The sequence below is a fragment of the Sturnus vulgaris genome, chromosome 28 (assembly GCF_052056855.1).
Source record: "Sturnus vulgaris isolate bStuVul1 chromosome 28, bStuVul1.hap1, whole genome shotgun sequence".
Lineage (NCBI taxonomy): Eukaryota > Metazoa > Chordata > Aves > Passeriformes > Sturnidae > Sturnus > Sturnus vulgaris.
Window position 1 is genome coordinate 363670 of NC_142270.1, and position 20987 is coordinate 384656.

A 20987-nucleotide genomic window follows, 5' to 3' on the forward strand; every position below is an offset into this window, starting at 1 on the left:
GAGGGAGGGGACAGGGGCATTGGGGTAGACTGAGGTCACTCTGGTATGATGAAACACCTGGGTGGGATGGCAGACCAGTGTCTCCCTGGTGATATGTGGGCTCTCCTGATACATGGAGGCACACAAATGGGATACATACACCCCGGCAGGACAGGAATGGTGGAGTGAGGGGCACCCTGAGTAGGATGGGGGCACTCGGAGGGGGTGCAGGCAACTGAATAGGATGGGGTGGAAGGATGAGAGCAGCCAGATGGGAGGGAACACCCTGGGACCGGATGGGGGGGACCCAGGGCATGATGGGGAGACCAGGACAGGGTGGGAGGAACACAGACGGAATGGGGGAGACTATGGGTAGAGTTGAGAACACTCAGATGTGTCAGAAGTGTCATCCCGCATGGAATGGAAAGACCGTATAGGAGGGATGGGAAGGCTCGGTCTGTCTGTCGGGAGGTCACACCCTGCATGGGACGAGGCGACCCCAGCTGGGGCACCCTGGACAAAGTGGAGGAACCCTGGATGGGATGAGGGCGGTACGGACGGGATGGGGAGAGCCCGGACAGGATGGGGGGTCCCGGACGTGCAGGGAGCCTCGTAAGCGCCGGGACCGACCGTGGCCCCGTGGGCGTCCCGTGGACAGCGGGTCCGGTGCGCGGCCGGTGGCGGAGCGGGTGCGGAGCCGGCGTGAGTCGGCGGCGGGACCAGTGCGGAGCTGTGCGGGCCCGGCGGGGCGGTGCGAGCCCCTGCCCGGCCCCCGGTGTCGGTTTGCATCCCGGCTCCTCCCCGCCCCGCCGCCCCGCGCATTCCCGACCCTCCGGGCGGTGGCGACGGCGGCGGCGGGGCCCGGCGGGGCCGGGGCGGGACCCCACGATGCCGCAGCTGGAACCGACGGGGGGAGACGACCTGGGGGCCCCCGACGAGCTCATCGCCTTCCAGGACGAGGGCGAGGAGCAGGACAAGGGCGCGGGGCGCGGCTCGGCCCACGGGGACCTGGACGAGCTCAAGTCCTCGCTGGTCAGCGAGACCGAGAACCGGGGGGGCCCCGGCCCCGTGGTCGGCACCGGCCCCGGCCCCGAGGTGAGGCGAGGGCCGGCGGGGAGCCGGGGGGAGGCTCCCCCCGCCCGGCCCCGCTCCGCTCACCGCCTCTCCCCGCAGGCGGAGCGGCCCCCGCCGCCCCGGGAAAGTTTCCAGAAGCCGCGGGACTCTCTCGCAGAAGGTACCGGACCCCCCTTCCCGGCGCCCCCCTGCTCCCCGCCACATCCCCCGGGACCAGCCGACACTTCTCAACTTCTTTGTTTCCGCCCCCGGCTGCGGGCGGGACCCCTTGTGTGTCCCGTCCCCCCCGCCCCGTCTCCCCTCCCTGTGTCCTCCAGTTCTCCCCACGGTGTTCCCCCACAGTAGTGTCTTCGCCCCCCATGTGTGTCCCCGCCGTGTCCTAGTTCTCTGGTATCCCGCCCGCCGCGTTCCTCTCCCTGGTGTCCTCAACCCCCCCCTCAAATTCCGTCCTCCATGTCCTCACCCTTGTGGCCTCGCCCCCCCGTGTGTCCATCTGCCGTGTCCCCCAGTTTAGCTCTTGTGTCGCCTCCCCGTGTCTGCCCTCCTGTCGTGTCCCCTCTCGCACCCCACTGGCCCCAGGTCCCGCCCCCCGCCCCGGTAACCGGCCCCAGTAACCGGCCCCAGTCGCTTCCCCACGGATGGATCGGCGCCCATGGCTCCACGGAGTAGCCGAGCTCGGGACACTACCAGGGCTGGGTCCTTTCAGGGAGTGACCTGCACTGGGACCAGCCACCCCCACGGACTCCCCCCATGCAGGCGAGATCCCACTCCCGCGGGGACCGCGCTCCCCAGCAGCAGGGACACCCCCCAGAAGAACCAAGGACACTCCCAAGAGACTTGAACACCCCCATAGGGACCTATCCGGGCCCCTTCACAGATCCAGCGGGGATCTCCCAGCATAAGCAAGGATCCCCCTGAGGGACTTGGGCACCCCTAGAGGGACCCACCCACGCCCCGCAAGTGCAGACTACCCTCCACGAAAACCAAGGACTTCCACGAAATGACTTGGGCATCCTCCCCTAAGTGGAGACCCCCAAAAGAACCAAGGGCTTCCCCCAAGGGACTTGGGCATCCCCAGAGAGACTTCCCTGGGCCCCCCATCCACCCAGCCTTGCCCCCCTCCGTGGGTGCACCCCCCACCCCTCCGCTTCCTGACACCCCCTTTCTTCTCTCTCCAGTGGTCAGACGACAAGATGGGGGTTTTTTTAAGGGCCCCCCTTATCCCGGCTACCCCTTCCTGATGCTCCCTGAGCTGGGCAGCCCCTACCTCGCCAATGGAGCCCTCTCCCCCAGCGGAGCCCGAACCGTAAGTATCCCCCTGGATCCTCTCCAACCCCCCAGCCTCACCTCACCTTTTCTCGAGTGCTCAGACTCTCCCTAACCCTCACACCCCTTCCTGCAGGAAAGCGACCACCTGATGCTTAAGAAAAAACACAAGAAATTCGGTTTATTTCCTTTATTTTTGGTTCACTTTGCCCCTTTGGGGGGGCTTTGAAGGGGGTGGGGACTTTGGGGGGACTTCACTCCGGGGGACCCACTCCGAAACCTGACCCTGAGTTGCCGCTTTTCTCATTTAAAAGGGTTTTAAAGCCGTTAATGGGCCAACATTGGCCGCGGGGGGAGAAGCGATTAAGCAAATTGAGCGAGAACTGGGGGGCGGGGAGGTGAGAGAGGGGGAGCGACCCCCTCACCCACTCAATTTCTTGGTCAGCATCCTAAAGTAATTTCAGGGATATAAAGGTATTTTAGGAACATAAAATGTTCCCTATGAGGCCCTACAGGGCCATCCTGGGAGGAATTCTCAGCCCCACCGAGGGAGGAGGGAATTCTCAGCCTTCCGGGGGTCCTGAGCCTTCAGGGAGGGATGCTGACCCGGGCAGTGGTACCCACCGAATCCCGGGCTGGAGCACCGCACCTCACTCCTGATTGTCCAGGTGTATTTCTCGCTCCCGTGATGCTTTTCCACATATTTCTCCGGATCCATAGGGAACTGTGTTCCTATGTGGAACGTATATGGGACAACAATACTGTAGCATTTATAATGGTTTGAAATCCCGGGATCCGGCTGGTTTTGCGTGGAGAGTTTTCCATATTTTCAGGGTTTTCCTACTTTCACTTTCCTGGAAGCAACTGGTTGGAGTGGCCGTGAAGTGCAAATCCCGGGATGGGGAGGGCCGATAAGCTAATTATCCCGGTGTTTTGCAGTCGGCTGGGTAAAGGTTGTATTCCCATTTTGTCACTCTTGGGATTATGAGGTTTTGGGGATGAAGCAGGACTGACTTCGATGCCAAACACTGGCAAGGAATCTGGGATAATGAGAAAGGATTGGGGTTGGGATCCGTTACAAGCCGCCACTAACGATGATTTAATGAATCCCAGAAAGGGGATTAATTAACAGGGGCTCACCTCCTGGATGTTTTAGAGCGATGACTGGGGTTGGGAAAGCACGGATCAAGGCTGGATTGGGGCCTCTGCATGGAGCCAAGTCTGTGGGTGATGTGTGTGGGGATGCTGGGGCAGGTTGGGTGAATTTTGCGGTGCTGCTGGATGAGGCCCCACTGGATCCCACGACCACTCATGCCCAGAGAGCATCAGAGCTCTGTGCCCATCACCAAGCGCCCTTCCATGAGCTCCCACGGTGTGGCAGCACAGGGATTGCCCAGATGCCAGGATGTCATCATACCCAGTGCAACTGGATGGGCACAGTGCCCCTGATCCCATGTTGGATCCACCTAGGCACAGCATCCCTGATCCTGTACCAGATACAGCAAGGCTCAACATCCTGAATCCCGTAACAGAAAATGGCAGGACAGAACATCCTTGATCCCCCAGACACAGCATCTTTGATCATGTACTGGATCCGTTTGGGTGCAGCATTCTCAATTCCAAACCAGATCCCGCTGGGCACAACATGCTTGATCTCGTGTGGGATCCAGCCAGGCTCAGCATTACTGATGCCATTCCTGATCCATCCAGGCACAGAATCCCTGATCCCATATTGAATCCATCTGGGCACAGCATCCTGGATCTGAGACTGGATCCATCCAGGCTCAGCCTCTTCATTCCCATACCGCAGCTGCCTGGGAACAGAATCCTTGATCCTGTACCAGATTGATCTGGACACAGCATCCTCGATTCCCTACCGGATATATCCAGGCACAGCCTTACCAATCCTCTGCTGGAAGCAGCCTCCCAATCACTTCTGGATCCAGCCGGGTGCAGCATCACCCAAGGGCACCAAGCTTGCCAAACCCACCTCCCACCCTCATCCTAGGAGGCTCTGGATGAGCCTGGACACGCGGAACGCCAGGGTGGCAGGAGGCACAGGCTGCCTTGGGAACCATCTTTTCCTTGCCTCCTTCTTTTTTTGCCCCAGCGTTGGAGGAAACCAGCTGATCTGCAGGATCCAGCATCCTGGTGGCCATGGCATCCAGCCTCTTATTTCACAGCCAGGTGCTGTGGATTGAACTGCATGGAAAAGAAAGATTTCGGGAGAAGAAACCCAAACCCCAAATAATCTCCATGGCCAGGAGATGCTCCGAGGAGGTGGCCAGGAAAGTGATGGATCCTAGGGATGGATGAGTCTCTGTATGCTAGGACTGATCTGACAGCCAAACAACTGGACGACTTTTTTTGGAATACCAGGCAGGAAAGCAGTGCTTCTGCATTTCTCCACTCCAAAATCTTTAGAAATCTGGGATATCTATGGAAATCTGGGAAATATATAGGAATCTGGTTACACAGTGCCTTCCCACACCAAACCAGGAGAAGTCCCATCCCTGTGCAACCCACCAAGCACCAGTGGATAGATGCTCCTGCTCTTCAATCTGTGTGAATTCACTTTGCTCCTGGGTTATTTCCAAATGGGATCCTGGAATCTGGAAAGTGTCTGTGGTCCCCACTATCACTTTCCTGGCAATTTCTGGCCAGGGAGTATTTTTGGGGCTCTGCTCTTGATGGTGAACAGATTTGTTGGAATCTAATGATGGCATTACTCTTTGGAGCAGCATTTTAGTCTGGTTTTCCTCATGGGGAATCAGGTATTTGGGACCCATGAGGCTGTGTTTGGCTCCTTGGGATCATTTCCAGCACCACAAATGTCTCCGAGGTGGGATGGAAAGGAAATGCTCTGGACATGCATGAACTGGATGGATGCAAATCCCTATTGCCTTGATGCTGGATCCATTCCATCAGGATTGTGTGGAGTTGATGGGTTTTATCCCAAACTCAGAATGAGATGGATCCATACTGTGGTAAAATCTCATCCTAGCATCTTTCTCCTGCTTGGGAAGTGGATGGGAACCAGGCACAGCACTGCTGGAGCAGTGAAGCTAAGACCATGCACAGAATTGGCATTATTCCCCAAAAAAAACAGTTTAACCCCAGGAATTCGAGTCTGGAGGCGAGGATTTAAATAAATCCAAGCCTTCCTCAGGCATGGAATTCCATCCAAACAGCTCTCCCCGACGCCATGCCGGTGTAATTAATGCACCTCAGTATAATTAATGCGCCTCGGCAGGCTGCAATCCCAAAATAAATGAGGGAAAAATCCATAACCTGGGCTTATTCGGCCTTTTTTTGCACCACTCCTGCGATGAATTCCCGAGGATACAGAGCCATATCTGTCTCTTAAAGAAAATAGATCCTTAACTGCACTGCTGCCAAGGAAAATGATGAAAATACTGATTTTTGGCAGGAAAAAGGGTTGCTCCAAAAACCAGGCGGGTCTTGCTGGCGGTTCTGGCAGAGTGTGGAAGGTTTTGGCGTTGGGATGCCGATGGAGGTGTTGGAATGGGGGGTTTTTCCAGCGTGGGGCTCACTCGATGCTCAGCATCCTCTGACCACAGCAGCTCCTCCCTCCTCCTGCACTAATTTGGGATTTTCTGGTTTATTTGGGATTTGCCCCCATCAGTGCCGCCTTCCTTCTCCACCTGGAAGATATTAAGGAAAAACCCTGTTTTTTCACACTTTTTAGCTTGTCCGTGTTGCTGTGTGCAGCTGCTGGGTTGATCCAGTCCTTCCCGGCTCTGAGCCCTCCCCGTGCCTCAGTTTCCCTACTCCCAGACTCTCCCGCCTGCTCTGCAGAGCTGCTGCACACAATGGCCCCTTTATCCCGCTCCTTAATTATGCTCTTCGGCTAATTACCCTGCGGGCGGAGTTTGCAGACCTACAGGAGGTTTCCACTCCCCTCCACCCCCCAAATCTCCCTCCTCCCTCCTTTTCTAACACGATTCCCAAATTAAAGCGATGAAGTAAGTGCTCGGGGCGCCTCTGCTCAGCCCTGGGATTGTTCCGGGACTGAGGCGCATTCATCATCCTTCTGGAATTCCCAGCAGCTGCTTTTCATTAGTTTTCCTTCCTTGAAGTCGCTGGCGGGAGGGAAGAGGAACCCAAGGGGAAGTGCCCGGTGCATCCTGGATGGAGGAAGAGGAGGGATAAGGGAAGAAGGGACTGGGACGGGCATCGAGTTGTGTTGTGTTCTGTCTCTCGGAGTTCAGGGGAAAGAGGATGGAGTGTGGGAAGGTTGTCCAAGGGGGAGGGGTGATGTGCCCCTTTCCGGTTTGCTTTTTCTGATGTCTTTTGGCAAGGATTTCACCCGATGTGTTCGCCCCGGGATCCCGGAGCCCCGGGGATCCCGGAGCCCCAGAGATGCTGCTCAGGGCTCTGGCAGGATGGCGAGCTGGAAGGATTAGGAGGTGGCTGTGCTGGTGTCCCAGGGGTGCTGCAGCCCCGACTCGAAGATGCTCTGGGGAGTCTCAGGAGCAGCGGGATTGCTGAGCCTGGGATCCCCCAGGATGCAAGGAGATGAATGGATCCATTGAGGCTGGGGCCTGGAGCTGCAGACAAAAGCCCCGGGGCAGCAGTAGGATTCAGAGCCACTGGGTTTGAGGACAGGGAGGAGGGGGCAGGAAGCAGGCATTGAGTCTGTCCTGCCACATGGCCAGGGGGCAAGGGGTGCTGGAGGCACCCAAAGGCGAAGGGTACTCGGTGTACCAGTGTATTCTTCATGAGTGGGGAAAGCTCAGGGTGTCCATGGGATGCTCGGTGTCCAAAGGGATGTTCGGGTCCCACGTGGGGAAGGGTGTTCAGGGCACCCATGGGTGAGGGAAGCTCGGGATGTTCAGGGCACCCACGTGTGCAGGGTGCTTGGCCATCCCCATGCCAAGGCCACTCTGGGCTGAGCTTTGTCTCTGCTGGTGTCCTAGCAGTGCTCCAGCCTCGTCCTGCTGCCTTCCATCCCTTCCATCCTTCCTTCTCTCTCCCGCCTTCTTCTGCTTCTTCAGCAGATGCCACCAGTGTCCCCAGGGTGGGGACATGGGATCTGTGGGTGGAGATGAGGTCGTACAAGTGCCACCATTCCAAACTCATCCCAAATGGAGGGTTTTTTTACTTATTTTTAATCTCCCAGCCACTTTTTCCACCTTCCCATCCCAGCCCCATTGGCATTTCCCATCTGGTATCTGTGGCTGTGTTATGGGAATGGAGAAATATCTGTTGTTAAGGTGTCACAAACCCTCATTCCCACCCCAAAATCCTTGTCCCCACTTGGGACACCCTTTGCCTAGCTGATGTCACCCAAAAAATGCTAAAAGGGGACATGGTGATGTCTCCTACATCACCCCCATATCACCCTTCAAAAACCCTAAATCCTGATGGGAAAATAACTCTTACTAGGAAGTTTTGGTGTTCTCTCTGGAAGGTGGGGATGCAGGAGACCCTTCCCAAAAGTCTCCTGGCTGGAATTTGTCATCCCGGTGTTCATGGGCAACATCTGGAGGAGATTATTTGGCTGGGAAGCGGATGGATGGCGGGGGTGGGGGAGAGATTTATGTCTCATTCCCTGGGCTGTAAATCCAGCTGTAATTGGGTTTTCTCCCTTCCCAGTTATCCCAGGGAAGCAGAATGCAGCAGCTGCAGTGCAAGGTTGCAGGACGGGTGATGGGCTCTGTGGGGCCGGGATGCCTCCGGGGTTTTCGTCCTGATTTTTGGCATTGGGGTGCGAAGGACACCCCATCCTGTCTCAGGAGGGTGAGAGAGGCCAGGTCCCTACTTTCTCCTCTCCTTTCCCCCGCTTCCACCACCCGTTTTTTCCCCAATTTGGGGCTTCCCCCAATCCCTGTTGGCACCATCTCCATCTGAAGCATCCCTGGGTGCAGCCCCTGACCCTTTTGCCAGGGTAGATTTGGGGTTTCCTCCACCTTCTTATGTCCAAGCACAAAGTTTTAAGGGACTGGATGATGCATTGAGCCCAGAATCCCCATTTCTCTCAAAAATCCCATCTCCTTGTCACTGCTGGAGCCGCATTCAGGTGTTTTTTCCCAAACAAACTGGTGGCACTGCTCAAAACTGGATCTTGGGATGCCATGGGGCTGCAGTGGCCACACCTGGACAAAGATTTTCGAGGCCTCCACTAAACATCCTGCAAACCCCCATTTTCTGCCCTAATGCTTGGCCTGTCCTGTCTTGCCTGGCATGATTTTGGGATTAATTTTGGGGGAGAAGGGCTGGAGCAGAGGTGGGAGGGGGAAGGGCTGTTGGTTATCCTGCAGCTGTGTAAACAGGCTGGAAATCTGGGGGTCTTTGGAGGGGCTCAGGGGACTTCGCAAAGCCCTGGGAATTTGGGCTGGAAAAGGGATTGGCTTGAGGATGGATGACTGGGGGTCTCCATTCCCCACCTCCTGTCCTGGGACAAAAGGATGGATGCTTAAATGCTTAAATAGATGCCTGTGGGACTCTTCCTGGGTGCCTTCCATCTCATCTGGGGGGTTTTGGAGATGAGGATGAAGCACTCGCATGCTGGGATCACCAGGATCTTCATGGTGGTTCCTGCAGGATCATCTCTGGGCTGGAGCCTCTGCAGGCAAAAGGGAAACCCAGCAAAGAGGTTCCTGCCCCAGAGCCTCTGGCAAAATAGACCCAAACAGTCTTTTTCTCTCCCAAAATGAGGCCAGTGAGTACCAAGCCTGGGGCTTTGATCCCAGCAGAGAGGAGTTTGTGCAGGGACAGGGAGCGTCGGGATAAGTGATGGAATGTGCAACACTGGGATGAGTTGCAGAGCCTGGAAAATGGAGCAGTGGGACAGGTAGTGCTGGGATGGGTGATCCTGGGATGCCTGAATATGGTGCATCCAGTCTGGAAAACACATTTCCCTCAAAAATCACATCTCACCTGCACGGCAATGCTGGGACACGTGGTGCTGGAACCAGGACACGGGGACAGGAGATGCTGGGACACACAGCTGGGTGATGGAATCCTGGGACACCATGACAAACCATGCTGGGACATGCAACATCAGCACGTGGAATTGCCAGGATATGCAATCCTGGGATGTGCAGTCCTGGGACACACAGCAGCCACCCCGACGTGCCACACCAGGATCCACGATGTTGGCATATGCCACACCAGGACATGCAGCCCCAGCCAGGGCTTCTCCAGCGGCGCTTTTTCCCCCTTCCCAGGGAAATCTTCACGACTGGATTGATCCCTGTGCAGAAGAGTAGCGGAAATCCTCTCATGAACGCCTTTAATTGGACATCAGGGGATCCCTTGGCCCCTTTTCTTCCGGGGTCTGGGGGCTCCCAGAGGGATGAGCTCCAGCAGGGAAGGAGTTATCCCTGGTTTTAATTGGCTGGTAACGAGGACCCAGGACTGGCTCTAATCTCTCTGGAATGTGACCGATTTTCAACTATTTTCTTCTCTTTTTTTTGCTGCTGTTTCACAGCTCAGATCCCCGCGTGAGGGGACAGTGGGGGCTGTGTTCCAGCTGGAGCCAAGGGACGGGGAGGAAAAAGAGGGGAGGGGGGTTCGTTTTTCCACATCACCACTGAACCATTCACCAGCTCCCCCTGCTTTGTATAATCTGAAAGAGTCCCCCCTCTTCCTCCCCCTCCCTTCTCCTTTCCCTTCCCCAGGCTCCCGACATGGCCTCGAAATGAGAATCAGCCTTTTATCCCCCCAACCTTCCCCCACTGCCGTCCCCCCTGCACCGCCTCCCTGCCTGTCCCCGTCCCCTCGCGCCTTCTCCACTTACAGAGCAGCCCAGAAAGCCCCTTTGTGACGGGGAGGGGGCGGGGGCTGGGGGGTCAGGGAGCCTCTTGGGATGTCGGGGGGCAGCTCCTGCCCTGTCCTGAACACAGTCACAGGGGGACACGGTGGGGGAGCACCAAGGGTCTCATCCAGTGCTCAGAATGTGGGATCTTGGCTAGGGACAGGTGGGGGTGTCCCCAGTGCCACCCCAGTGTGGCTGCAAGCATGGCTGTGGAACTGTTGGGACGTTTTGTCTGCCCTGGCACTGTGGATCACCTGCATTTGGAGGGTGCATCAAAGCTGCCACTTGGGGAGCAGCTCCTTCATCCTAGGGCTCACTGGGTCACAGTGAGCCCATGGGTGACAGTGAACCTGGGGGGACAGTGAGCTGGCAGGCCATGGCCAGCCCACAGGACACAATGAGCCCACAGGTGATGTGGGGCCGGCAGGTCAGAGTGAGCCTGGGGTCATGGGGCCACCCACATTTCAAGTGTGCTCTGGGTGCATGGTGTCCCAGCTCCCAGTCCCTGCAAGCAACTGCCAGGGGATGGAGCCCGTCCTGGCACCTGTGGGATTATCCCAGCAGTGCCAAAAGTCTCCCTGTGGGGGCACTGGGAGCATGGTGCTGGGGCATCCCTGTGCCAGAAAGGGAAGTGGCCCCATGGCACCTGGGTTAGGCAGTGATGCAGGTTTTTGGGGATCCTCTGTGTCACCAGCTGTGGAAATGGTTGGATCATGAGGAATCCTCATCAGCTTTGGGACTGTGCTGTGCCAGGGGGGTCCTGGGAGGGGGTCCTTGGGTGTCAGCAGGGAGATGGGGTAATGGAGGGTGCTGGGAGGAGTGCTGGAGACGGAGAGGGCTGCTTGGGATGGAGCCATGGGGGATGCTCGGCATGGAGGGTTCCTGGAGGCAGAGAGAGGAGACTGAAGGTTCAGGGAGAGGTACTGGAAACACAGGGACAGGACATTAGAAATGCAGCTGGAGATACTGGAAATGAAGGGGGAGTACTGGAGGTACAGGTGGGGATGCAGGGCTGATGTGGGGTGCAGGAGGGGCGTGCTGGAGACGGGACAGCCAGAGGTGCTGCAGGGGGCACATGGGACACTTTGGGGGTGATGGGAGGCCGTGTGAGGGGGGAGGAACCCCTCAGCCCTGGAAGAGTTCACGCTCCCCCAGACTCCTCCTGGGTTTTCCTTCCAGCTGCCTCAGCTCAGGAAGGTCTGTATTTGGGGAAATTCCTGCAGGCAGCTGCTCCAGCCACATTCCTACATTCTCGAGCCCTGGCATCTCCAGGGACCTTCCTTCCCTCCTGCCGTCTTTGGGAAATGCCTCTGTCCCCTCAAACTGCACAAAGCACCTTTCTTTGGGGGTGCCAAGGAGACACCCCAGTGTCACAGCAAGATGTTAACCCAGGATGGGAGAAAAAACCCCAAAACCTCTTTGCCGCCAGGCCATGGGCTAGCTGGAGTGTCCTCAGCTGAGTATGCAGGCGAGGCCAGGGAATACTTTGGGGTCAGAGGGTTGTTTCAGAGCTAGGGAATATTTTGGGATTGGGGGGAAGTTTTGGGGCTGGGGAATCTTTTGGGGATAGGGTTTTTTTAGATGGCGGTAGGAATGTTTTAGGGCTGAGTGGGATTTTTCAGGGTTGGGGGTGCTTTTGGGCAGACGGGTGTTTTGAAATCAGGGGGTGCTTTGGGGCTGGGGGTGTTTTGGGGTCAGAGGGTGTTTGAGGCCAGGGGTGGGGTAATTTGGGGCTGGGGTGGATGTTTCAGGACTGGTGCAGGGTAGTGGGGAAGGGGTTTTTTTGGGGCCAGGGGTATCCAAGGTTCTTGGAGGGCATCGTGCCATCCCTCCCTCCCACAGTACCTGCAGATGAAGTGGCCGCTGCTGGACGTGCCGACCGGGGCCACGCTGAAAGACAACCGCTCGCCCTCGCCTGCTCACCTGGTAAGGGCAGCCCCTACCCATGGGGTGGTGGCTTCCCAGCATCCCCATGAGCCTGGCAGTCGGGGAATTTGGGAGTGGTTTGGGTTGGAAGGGATCTTAAAGACCAAAGTGGCACAATCCTGCCAAGGGCAGGAGCACCTTCCACTGGACCAGATTGCTCCAAGCTGCCTGGAGCAGCTCCGGGGATGGGGCATCCATGGGTGGTGATGCTGCCCTGCTGCCCATGGGGGTGTTTCTGGAGGGTGGCCGCGAGTCCCCTGCCACGCGCTCTCCCTGCAGTCCAACAAGGTCCCAGTGGTGCAGCACGCCCATCACATGCACCCGCTGACGCCACTCATCACCTACAGCAACGAGCCCTTCCCACCAGGATCGCCACCTGGCCACCTCTCCCCAGAGATTGACCCCAAGACGGGTGAGCTGGGGCTGGAGGACACCAGCTTGTTTGGGGGAGCCAGACAAACCTCTGGACACCACCGGGGGTTTGAGAGAGCAGAGGGAACGGGGTGGTGCAGGGAATGTGCTGGGAATAGGGGGCTCTATGTTGGATGCTGCCTCTGTCTCTCGGGTGGTCTCAACACAGTCTCTGGGAGAGGGCTGGGGGTGCAGCCAAGGTCCAGGGGAGTCCTTGCCCAGCCACAGGTCAAGTTGGGGTGTGGGGATCCCCCCAGGGCTCTGCAGTGGCTGTTTCAGCTCTGCCCAGCCTGGGGTGATGGGTGCTGAGGGAGATGAGCTGGGAAATGGGGTGCTCAAAGGAAAGGTGCTGGAGGGCATGGGGGGCTCTGAGGCTGCCATGCCCCTGTTCTGACCTCCCTCTTCTGCCCCTCACAGGGATCCCACGGCCACCACACCCCCCTGAGCTGCCCCCCTATTACCCGCTGTCACCTGGAGCCGTGGGGCAGCTCCCACACCCACTGGGCTGGCTCGTGCCACAGTAAGGATGGACTGACCCTGGCATGGGGTCCCTGGGGATCCTTGGAGCCCCACTGCTGACTGAGACCCTCCTTCTCCTGCTCCTCCTCCTCTCACTTTATCCGCTTTTCCTGCAAGCTTAATAGGATGCTGTAGGCTCCTGTGGTGGGTGGGAAGGGAGGGACTCCCTACTGCTGGAAAGTTTGGGAATCTTGCAGGAAGAAATAAGCTGAAGACCAAGGGTTCCCATGAACTGGAAAAGGATCATTTTTTCCCCTGAAACTCGTGTTTTTGTAGGCAAGGACAGCCCGTGTACTCCATTCCTGCTGGTGGCTTCCGGCACCCATATCCAGCCCTTGCCATGAATGCCTCCATGTCCAGGTGGGTCTTGGGAGGGGGAGGGACCCTCTGGGGCACCCTGGAGCTGGCACTGGGTTTTGGGACACTTTGCTGCACACAAAGCATGGGCACAGACCAGTCCCAGGAGACCAGGGTGGTCTCCTCAGCTGAAAATGCCCCCAGAGGCTGTGGCTGGTGCCCATGGGTGGAGGAATGGGATATCCCATGGGCTCAGGCCATTGTTTGGGCTGGATCATCTCAAAGCTGGGGTGGGGTCTGGGGGCTTTAAGGTGCACTCAGGTTCTCCAGCATGACTTTGGGTAGTGCAGAGTGGATTTGGGGTTTCTAGGGTGGATTGGGGTAGCATTGTTTTGGGGTTTCCAGTGTGCTTTTGGGATTCCAGCATGTTCTCACGATTTCCAACTCAACTGGGTTGAGGCAGGTGGTCTCTCAACCCAGGAGGTTCTCTGGGGGGTCTTTGGCTACCCATGGGGTGGTGACCACCCCTCCTGTCCTCTCCCCCCACTGCAGTTTGATGTCCAGCCGCTTCTCCCCGCACATGGTCCCGCCACCCACACACGGGCTACACCCCTCAGGCATCCCACACCCCACCATCGTCTCGCCCATCGTCAAGCAGGAGCCCTCTCAGCCCAGCGCCAGCCCTGGAGGCAGCTCGTGAGTGGGGGCTAGGCTGGCTGCGGGGATGGGGGCTTGTCCTGAGGGTCCTGAACCCTGGTCCCACTTTCCTTGCAGGAAATCCCCCGTGGCAGTAAAGAAGGAGGAGGAGAAGAAACCTCACATCAAGAAGCCTCTCAATGCCTTCATGCTGTACATGAAGGAGATGAGGGCCAAAGTGGTGGCCGAGTGCACACTGAAGGAGAGTGCTGCCATCAACCAAATCCTGGGCCGGCGGGTATGGTGGAGATTCCCCCCCATCAGGGACCCTTCAGACGCCCTGGCTTCACTTCTCCCCGTCGATCAGACCTGGGGCATTGCCAGCCCAGGGAGTCCCAAGGGGGTGGTGGTGACCTGGGTGGCACGTGGATGGGTAGGGATGCAGCTCTGCAGCCCAGGGCAGCAGGTCCTCAGGGTCAGCAGTGTGGATTTGGGGATTCCAGCTGTTTTTGGGGTTTTCAATGTGTGGCTTTGATCCAGCATGGCTCTGGGTGTCCTAGCATGTATTCAGTGTTTCTGGTGTGCATTTAGGGTCTAGCCTGGCTCTGGGATCTCCAGTGTGGATGTGGGAGTTCCCAGCCTGGCTTTGGGGTTCCCAGAGTGGCTCTGGGCTCTCCAGCATGCTCTTCCCTACAGTGGCACTCGCTGTCACGGGAGGAGCAGGCCAAGTACTACGAGCTGGCACGGAAGGAGCGGCAGCTGCACTCACAGCTCTACCCGACCTGGTCGGCACGGGACAACTACGTACGTGTGGCCCCTGCCTCCCCGGCCCCTTCCCGGGGTCTGCCTGGTGGGAGGGGGCTGGCTGCACTCAGGGGCAGTGTTTGGGGTGCTGGAGGCAGTGGGTAATGGTGCTGAGTCCCTGCAGGTGCTCTGGGGCACCACCAGCCCTGTTTCCCCCCACAGCATCCCCCAAGTGGCCAGAAGTCACGGAAGGAGCTGAAATCCTTTTTTCCAGGGCAAGAAGAAGAAGAGAAAGCGTGAGAAGCTGGCACAGCAGCAGCAAAGCCACGACTCGGACAGTGAGTACCCCCCCTCCGCCTCCCTGTGTACTGGGCTCCGGCCCTCACGCCGTGCCTGTCCCTCCAGGCTCCCTGCCCTCCAAGAACAAGAAGTCGTGTGTGCCGTACCTGCCGGCTGAGAAGCCGTGTGCCAGCCCGGCCTCGTCCCACGGCAGCATGCTGGACTCGCCGGCCACGCCGTCAGCAGCGCTGGCCTCGCCGGCCGCGCCGGCCGCCACCCACTCGGAGCAGGCCCAGCCGCTCTCGCTCACCACCAAGCCCGAGGCCCGGGCTCAGCTCGCCGTGCATTCTGCTGTCCTTACCAGCAAAGCCTCCTCTTCTTCTTCTTCTTCCTCCTCCTCCTCCTCCTCCTCCTCCTCCTCCTCCTCCTCCTCCAGCCTCAGCAGCCCACCCTCGCTCCTCTCCAGGCCCATCCCCTTTGCCTCGGTGACCTCCACGGCTCTCCTGTCCCCTCCCGGCTCCATCCCAGCCGCCCTGGCCGTGCTGCAGACACAGCCCCTGTCCCTGGTTACCAAACCTGCTGACTAAGGGACAAGCCTCGCTCCCCCTCCGTCCCCTATCCCCTCCCCGCTGTACATTGCAGAAGCCACAATCAAGATTCAAACGCAGCCAAAACCATTATTGGTCAATATTTGACCCTTTCTGAACTCTTTGGAAGCAGACTCTGGAGGAAGGAGGCTCTGGAGGAAGAACTGCTGCCAGCAGTCAACCTAAAGACTTTTTTTATTAAAAAAAAGGAAAAAAAAAAGGAAAAAAAATAATGTAATAGACCCTCCACAAGCTGCCTACGATGAGAATCTCCGTGGGATGAGCTGAGTGCCCATCACTGCCGTGGGACACAGGGATGAAACCCGCATGGTGATGCCAGCACCAAACACGGCAGATGTTGACTGGAACTGTCGCTCCATCCCGGATCCAGGAGCAGGAATGCCTCCAGCTGCTCCCAAATCCTCCCGTCCTGCTCCCATCCCCAGCTCTGTCCTGGCAAGGAGCTGGATCCTGCCCTGGGGATGCTGCTTCGTTGGTGCTGCTCCTGCCTGCAGTCATGCTGGAGTGGGCAGGGTCTGGGGCTGAGCCCTGGGAGGGGTTGTGTTTTTGTCACTTCAAAATCCTGTTATTTTTCACAAAAGGAAATAAAACTACAGCTGCAACTCACTGTGTGAGTGTGATCTATGTGGGAAGCACTCGCTGCTTATCCGTTGCCACCTTCCTGGGAAATAACTCAGGATGGAACTCCAGTCCTGCTCCTGAGGTCCAGCATCCCCTCTTTTGATGGGCATGGGGATTTTGGGATGTCCATCAACAGTGTACAGTTTGCTGGAGTTATCCAGGCATCAGGACATGAAGGAGTTGGATGAACCAGTGACCAAGAAGGCAGGGGGTGGGAGTTACTGGTGTGTACTGGGTCCTCTGAGCCTGCTTCTTCCAAACCAGGGATGAAAAGACTGGGATGAAAAAGGACCAGCAGAAGACCAACCCAATGGATTTTCAACCCATTTGGTGTCCTCAGTCAATACTTGGGTGTATCAGAACTCTTCCCTCTCCTTGTATTTTAGCAGGAAAAACCCTTCAATTTTTCCCCTGGAACTTATGATTTTTTTTCTGTTGCAGACTGATTTGGAGCTGCACCTGCCTGGAGCTAATTTATGGGGTTTACAGTCCTGTTCCATTTCCCTCTGGAATTTCCTGCCCTGTTCCTATCTCCCAGGCCCAGCCCGGCTGCTCTCTACCCACACCCCTCCTGCATTTTGGGGACCACTTCCCAGGCATGGCAGTGGCAACATCCCAACCATCAGTGGGGGGTGAGCCCATCCTGTAGCTACTGGGTCTGGTGGGACTTTGGTGCATTTGGGGGATCAATGACACCACTTTTTCCTCCGGTTGTGACATTTCTCTTCTCCTTTCCAGTGCTGAAAAGACATCAGGGAAGTATTTTTAAGGAAGTGGAGCAGCAGCAGGCACCTGTCTGCAGGTGGAGGTGAAAGGGAACTTCATGGTGACAAAGGAGGATCTACTTGTGTTTTCTAGAGGTGCGAGATGTTGGCATCCATATCTGCAGCAGATAAGACCTGGATTTGAGGATTTTCATATCAGAGCTGGGCAGAACTACAAAATCTCACTCTTGAACCAGACCTCAGCTAGGGGTGCTGACATGAGCCCTGGGGCCAGTGTCAGCTCCCAAAACCTTCTGAAAGCTCCTGATGCCTTTGCAAGCAGCAGTGGGACCTCCAGCAGGAGCATAGCTTCTCTATCCAGCTCAGGACCATCATGTGAGCAGCTGAAATTCCCAGCTTGGAGCATCTAGAGCTCCCAGAGTCAAGTTGGGAGCCATGAGCAGAGTGCAGCTCACGCAGCTGTTGGGTGCCACTGAATCCTCCAAGTGCCTGGAGCATCCTTGCTGTTGTAAAACACAAGACAACCCAATTTTGGGAGGTGTTTCCATTCCATACTCCAAATTACTTATATTTCTTGCTTTCAAAGAAAAAAAAATCGTGTAAATTATGGACTTGAGCACGATTACTCCTTGAGAGTGCCCAGGAGGAGCAGCCACGTGTCACACAGTTGTGTGAGCACCAGGGCAGAGGGGATTAAGGTGTCACCCAAAATGCGCATGGCTGTGGCTTGAAAAGAGGCAAAACAGAGCTTTTTTGAGAACAACTGTTCCAAGAAACTGGTTTTGGTGAGGAACGCCTGGACGACATGCGGTCCCACTCTCCCCAACACCAGGAGCAGGCTGCAGACAAACAGCTCCTTGAATTAGATTTCATGGGACATTAGAGGCATGGAGAGACCTGTCACAAGAATTAGATCTGAACCAGAGCCAGACAGCTTCAAACAGATGTTGGGCTTCAGCAGTAGAATATTCCTTTGTTTTACTCAATGTTTTCCCATACAGAAAAGGAACATCTGTTCCAATGCTTTCGCCGGTGCTCCGGAGCTAAAACGGGATGGGATTATCCCTGCCAGAAGCAATTGGTCACCAAGCCCTCCTGGGCTTGCTGCTCCTAGGGAAGAAGGTGAGACCTGGGATGCATTGCTGCAGTCCTGGGTAGACCCACTGGAGCTGTCGTGGTGGAGCAGATCATGGGATCAATATATCCATCATGCCTGCAGCAATACAGCTGGATAAAAATACTGGATTCAGAGTGGTTGTCCATGGAAAATGGGTCCTTTTGGATTTATTTGTGCTATGGAATACTTCTGCAGGAAGTGTCTCTGTCCACGGGAGACCTTGTTCTTTAAGGTCCCTTCCAACCTAAACCATTCCATGATTCTAGAGGACGAAAACTCTGGGGTTTATCTTTGCTGTAGAAAAAACCTTGGATATCCAGCATATTTCCATTTGAGACAGTGTGACCAGGAGGTCTGCTCAGATTTGGACAAGGTTTAGATGATGTTTCTCATGATTTAACTTGTCCTCAGAGCCAGGAGATGAAATGGAGCCAGGCAGTCCAGGATGTGAGAGGCCTGGGATACTCCCCAGCAGTGTTTAGTTCTCTGGACATGCTTAAAGGAGATCCAGGTGAACTGGAGAAGGACTTGGGACAAGGGCTGGAGGGACAGGACAAAGGGGGATTGGCTTCCCACTGCCAGAGGGCAGGGTTAGATGAGATACTGGGAAGGAATTGTTCCCTGTGAGGGTGGGGAGGCGCTGGCACAGGGTCCCCAGAGAAGTTGTGGTTGCCCTTGGGTCCCTGGCAGTGCCCAAAGCCAGGTTGGACGGGGCTGGGAGCAACCTAGGGTAGTGGAAGATGTCCCTGCACATGGCAGGGGTGGCACTGGGTGGTCCTTGAAGTCCCTTCTAACCCAAAATGTTACAAGATTCAATTTTTCACAGTTGCACCAAAGCCCCACAGTTCTGCAGCACAAGGCCCCATGGTCTCCCAAGAAATGAGGCACTGCCACTGCCTGCACCCTGGTCCTGCTTTGTAGGCGATTGGCTTTTCAGAGAATGTATCCTAATCCCATCCAGAGAAGAGGAAAAGGCCAGGAGGGAATGCAATGGAGTGTCAGCAGCGGAGGGAATGGATAGCATGGTGTGAGTGAGGTGGGACAGCTGGATCTTGCCCTAGCTGGGAGGCACAGAACAGCTGGATCCTGCCAGAGCTGAGAGGCACAGAACAGCTGGAAGAGCGGCCAGCATGGCCGTGATGGGGTCCCCATGAGGCACGGCCAGGCAGGGAGCTCGGAGCATCTGTGTTGATGATGGAACTGGGACTGGAAATGAGCACCTGTGTCCTTGGTAACTCACAGGCACGATCACTGCTGCCCTCCCCAGAGCAAAACCAAGCTTGGGAAGTGCGTGGTGTCTCTGCCTGGGGTTGGTCCAGGTGAGGAGCTGCTGCAGAGCTGTGCTTGGCGTGGAACTGGCTGCTCCATCTCTGGGAGTGCCCAAGGCCAGCTTGGACGGGGCTTGGAGCAGGTGTCCCTGCCCATGGCAGGGGGGTGGAACCAGGTGTCCTTTAAGATTCCATCCAGCCCAAGTCATTCCCTGAGTCCATGAAAAAAGGTCAAAAACCTTCAACAAGTGGCACCGGTCCCCCTCGGCCACAGCCCCGTGGGTTCATTGCCAGGAGCTCTCGTCAAGGGCTCCTTGAGAGCATCTGGGGGCCAGCTTGGAGCTTTTCCGGCTGCTTTGTGGACACGGGGTTACTTCTCTCACCTCCGCGGGATTGCTTAATTGCAGCCCCCTCCCTTCCCCGAGCCTTCCCTCCGCCCCCCTGCAGGCTGGCCAGGCACTAATTGAAAAGCCTAATGAGGTCCCAGGGGTCTCCTGCAGAGATGGAGCTAATTAGGGGCTCCACCACGAACACCGAGGTTTCTTCAAACCTCTTTTTTTCGGGGGCTGGAGGGGAGGGCACACCAGATGTCCTGTTATCCCACTCTGCACCGGGGTAAGGCTGGTGCTCCACGTTCTCCAGGTTCCTGCCAAAGCAGCTGGTGCAGAGGCAGTGGCTACACTTAATACATTTTAATTAGCATCATTAAATTCTTCCATTTGCTAATTGTTTCTCCTTTTGATCCTTTATCCTGACCAGATTAGCCCTAGAGGGGAAAGGGGGAGATGGGGGATGCAGACATGTTGGACGAGGTGAGGACTTCATTATCTTGACACCAGACCTTGGGACACCACATTAAAACAGTGCAATTAGTGTTAATTAAGGCCAGATTTGTGTGTCCAGCCTGCTCTTGGTGGCTATTGTCAGAAAGAGTCATCCCCAAAAAGTGAATCCACAAGGATTTATGAGAATAGATGGCACCAGTCCAGGGATAACCCCAAAATTGGAACGTAGAGTTGCTGTTCAGGTGATAACGTGCTGGGGTGTCCTGTGCAGGGCCGGGAGCTGGATTCCATAGTCCTTGTGGGTCTCTTCCAGCCTGGGATATTCCATGAATCCATGATTCCATGATCCAAGACCAGTAGCTGCTATCATGTTGGCTTGGGCCATGTTGTGAGGGACGTGAGGTGAGGGGAGGTGAAGGGAGGTGAGATCACTGGGCCTCTTTATTCTGTTTGATCCCTACAGAAGTGTTGGGTCCTGGTGCAAGCCACTGGGCTCTGGGCTGATGTCAGCCTCATCCATGGTATTTTGGGCAGAATTCCATTCCCAGAGGCACTGTTGTAAATCCAGAGGAACTTGGCCTCTGCTCAGTCACTCTTGACTTCCAGGGGGTGAGTGAAAACTGAGCATGAGAAACAGCCTCAAATCTCTGTTTAAATCCCAAAAAAGCATTGGGCCGACTGTTTCGGTCTCCTTGGAAAGGCTGGCACAGGCAGCGCTGAACAGCAGGGATTGTTGGAATGTGTTGAATTGAACTGAGTTTCCCCAGAGATTTGGGAAAAAAAAAAACAAGAGAGAAGAAAATCAACCACATCTTCCACCACACTCCAAGGCAGGAATATTCCCCAGTTACTCCCCAGTCACCGTGTGGGGCTCGGTTGGTTTCTATGTGATGTTTTTCCTGTGTTTTAGGGTTAAATGGAGTAACTGGACTGGGCAATGGATCCATGA

At 56.4% G+C, this 20987-nt stretch overlaps 1 protein-coding gene across 1 annotated transcript; it reads left to right on the forward strand.

Annotated features, from left to right (window-relative positions):
* Positions 1–848: 848 nt before the first annotated feature.
* TCF7L1 (transcription factor 7 like 1) lies at positions 849–16124 on the forward strand. The gene is made up of 11 exons (XM_088180051.1): positions 849–1213; positions 2232–2359; positions 11945–12028; positions 12308–12440; positions 12857–12959; positions 13235–13318; positions 13808–13951; positions 14030–14189; positions 14588–14695; positions 14910–14973; positions 15041–16124. The coding sequence occupies exons 1-11, from the start codon at positions 868–870 to the stop codon at positions 15499–15501; spliced, it is 1815 nt and encodes a 604-aa protein (XP_088036177.1). The 5' UTR covers positions 849–867; the 3' UTR covers positions 15502–16124.
* The last annotated feature ends 4863 nt before the right edge of the window (positions 16125–20987 follow it).

What these genes read in the sequence shown, in the direction of transcription:
- TCF7L1 (XM_088180051.1), top strand. Translation starts at nt 868, where the DNA reads ATGCCGCAGCTGGAACCGACGGGGGGAGACGACCTGGGGGCCCCCGAC. An exon ending in GCGGGACTCTCTCGCAGAAG is followed by an intron (nt 1,214 to 2,231) that starts GTACCGGACCCC and finishes TTCTCTCTCCAG; the next exon opens with TGGTCAGACGACAAGATGGG. An exon ending in GCAAAGCCACGACTCGGACA is followed by an intron (nt 14,974 to 15,040) that starts GTGAGTACCCCC and finishes CTGTCCCTCCAG; the next exon opens with GCTCCCTGCCCTCCAAGAAC.